The sequence below is a fragment of the Verticillium alfalfae genome, genomic scaffold (genome assembly GCF_000150825.1).
Source record: "Verticillium alfalfae VaMs.102 supercont1.5 genomic scaffold, whole genome shotgun sequence".
Taxonomy (NCBI): Eukaryota; Fungi; Ascomycota; class Sordariomycetes; order Glomerellales; family Plectosphaerellaceae; genus Verticillium; species Verticillium alfalfae.
In genome coordinates, this window is record NW_003315034.1 from 262105 (window position 1) to 265084 (window position 2980).

The following is a 2980-nucleotide window of genomic DNA, read 5'->3' on the forward strand; positions in this document are numbered from 1 at the left end:
CCGCGCGTGCGCCTCTCGACTTCGGGTATCACCACTCTGCCGTGTAACGGAACGCCTGCTCCTTGACGCCGGGAGCCACGTTTTCCTACGACCTGCGCCACGCAACCACCGGCACACGTCACTGTGCTCGTCCTTGCTTAGGCACCCGTGCATGCTGATCGACACGGCGCTGACCATGACCACAATACTCCCTGCGCACCTACCCGATATCAAGGCACCCATGCCCGTTTCTCCCGCCAGTTCGACGACCATGGCGCCCGGTCACGAACGGCGAGCCAGCCCTGGTCGTCCCGTCAAGGAAGAGGAGCAGGAGCGTGGCAGGCGACGTCAGCGCTCTGAAGAGCAAGATGCGCAGGAACAAGATGACGGCGAAGACGGCAAAGCGGGGTCGTCCAACTCGGACGGCGGACCTGCCCGCAAGAGGAGGAGGAGCCGCAAGGGTCTGGACAAGAAGTTTGAATGCCCCCAGGAGGGCTGCGGCAAGAGCTACTCTAGAGCGGAGCATCTGTGAGTGGCACAGGACAACCAGCATCAGAACGACGCGGGCGAGAGCTAACTGTGGCATCAGCTACCGTCATCAGTTGAACCATGCGCCAAAGCAGATTTATTCTTGCGACTTTCCTGAATGCAATCGAACCTTTGTCCGACTCGACTTGTGTAACCGACACAGGGACCGTCATACCGCCAAGGGGTCCGCACTCAACCGCAAGGACTCCATGATGAGCCATGTGTCCCCCATCACGGATCGTGCTCCTTTTACCGCACCAGGCTCCGCGTCACCCGAAGTGAACCGCCCCGGCTCCGCGTACACCAATGTCCGGCCCGCGCACATGCATTATCCCAAAGAAGCTTCGGGTAGTCCTTTTATGCAGGCCGCACACACGCCGCCGCCGTATGGCATGGGAGGTCCACCAAACGGCATGGACGGCTACATGCACCACGACGGCGCGTACGCTGGTCCGCAAAGCCACCGCAACTCGATCTCATCCGCCCACGGGCATCCGCGGCCCAATGTTCAAACGAGCGGGCCGTACATGTCTCCCGTCTCGAATCAACAGGGCTATCACAATCAGCATCAGGGCACCCCGCAGTCCGCCACGTACGTCAACCAGCAAAATTTCCAGCCCTTCAACCTGCCTCCGTCGGATTTCTCAAGCGGCCACAACAACCTCACGCGAGAGAACAGTCAGCAGTACGCCCCGGCCACCTCGGGTGAGTACGTGGATCACACGTCGCAACAGTCTGGCGAGATGATGTTGCTCGATCAAATGTCCATGCCAGGTACCATGCCTGTCTTTGGCACCGACAGTGTCCTGAGCAAGTCTCCGTTTGTGACGATACCCGAAGATTTTGTCGCCTACCTCTTCAACACGCAGCAAGGTGATGCGTCACCGATTCCTGGCCAGATGGTGGCGCCAGGATACGCTAGCAAGTAAGTCATGGCACAGAGTCCTAGGGTCCGACGGGCCAATATACTAACCGCGGACCAGCTATGGAGACTACCAGAGTCAGTATAGTGTGCCGTACGTGGGCACCGACAGTAATTCTCTTGGCTATTTCCCCAATGGCTCCAACCAGGTTATGGCCGTCACAAATCTTCTCGACACGAATCTGCCCGAGGCCACAATTTCGGAAGAGAAGAGCCAAGAGATCTTTGACATTATACTCACCAGATTTCACGAGAACGACCAAGCACCGGCGTTGCGGCAGCGTGAGAGCATCTTCGAGGGCGATCGCACCGACAACAACCACATGCTGAGCAAGAGGATGATGCAGGCATACATTGGCTCCTACTGGGTGCATTTTAACGAGCAGGTCCCCATCCTGCACAAGCCCACGTTCTCGCCCGACCGGACGCCAAACCCACTGCTGCTGGCCATGATCACGATCGGCGCTGCCTGCCTCGACAAGACGCACGGGCAGCAGGTCACCAAAGCAGGGGCTCAGCTGTCCAACTTTCTGGCGTGGCACCTGCGTTGGGAGATTTTCATGGACGTCAACTTTAGGCCACCGGCCAAGCTCTGGGTGTTCCAAACGCTGCTCCTGCTCGAGCTGTACGAAAAGATGTACTCGACGAGAGAGCTGCACGAGCGGGCGCATATCCATCACGCCACGACCATCACTCTCATGCGGCGCGGCAGGTCGCTCATTGGCAAGTCCACGCTGGACTCGCCGCCGAACCCGCGCGACGACAAGACAAACGGCTCGCGACAGTCGTCGACGTCGGGCATGGCTCACACGGCGGATGACTGGTGGAATCATTGGATCACCAACGAGGCGACGCGTCGTTGTGCGTTCACGGCGTTTGTCATTGACTCGACGCACGCTACCATGTTTGGACACTCGACGGTCATGGTGACGCACGAGATGCGACTTCCGCTGCCGTGCGACGAGTCGCTGTGGAACGCCACGAGCGGCCCGGAGGTCGGGCGCATCGAGTCGAACCTCTTGTCGAACGGCATCAAGCCCGTGTCGTTCCTGGAAGGTCTCAAGCGGACGCTGAGCCACCAGGAGGTCCAGACGAACGCGTTTGGACGGACGATCCTGATGGCGGGTCTGCTCAGTGTCAGCTGGCACATGAACCAGAGGGACCTCCAGGTCAACGTGCTCGGCGGAGGCGTGTCGCAGGCGCTGGGCGGGCGTGACAAGTGGCGCGGGACGCTGACGCGGGCGTTTGACGCGTGGAAGAAGGACTTTGACAAGTCGCTGCAGCGGACGGGGGGCACGGCAGACCCGTACCAGTTCGACTCGGCCCGGAAGAACGAGTCGCACGTTGTGTTTGAGAGCCGGATCGTGCTGCACCACCTCGCGCACATGGCCATGCACGTCGACATTGTCGACTGCCAGATCTTTGCGCGGGCCAAAATGACTGCTGGCCGGGCCATCGGGCCGCAGGACGTTCAACAGCGCGAGCCGACGGATGAAGGACCAGTGTGCGCCGACGGCCAAGGCACGGGACGCGACGTGGTACGCGCTTGCG

At 60.3% G+C, this 2980-nt stretch overlaps 2 protein-coding genes across 2 annotated transcripts; both read left to right on the forward strand.

The window, feature by feature from the left end:
* Positions 1–250: 250 nt before the first annotated feature.
* VDBG_04414 (conserved hypothetical protein) lies at positions 251–511 on the forward strand (the record flags this gene model as incomplete). Its single annotated transcript, XM_003004762.1, has 1 exon — positions 251–511. The coding sequence occupies one exon, from the start codon at positions 251–253 to the stop codon at positions 509–511; it is 261 nt and encodes an 86-aa protein (XP_003004808.1).
* A 355-nt stretch (positions 512–866) lies between these two features.
* VDBG_04415 (conserved hypothetical protein) lies at positions 867–1436 on the forward strand (the record flags this gene model as incomplete). The annotated part of the gene is made up of 1 exon (XM_003004763.1): positions 867–1436. The coding sequence occupies one exon, from the start codon at positions 867–869 to the stop codon at positions 1434–1436; it is 570 nt and encodes a 189-aa protein (XP_003004809.1).
* Positions 1437–2980: the final 1544 nt, after the last annotated feature.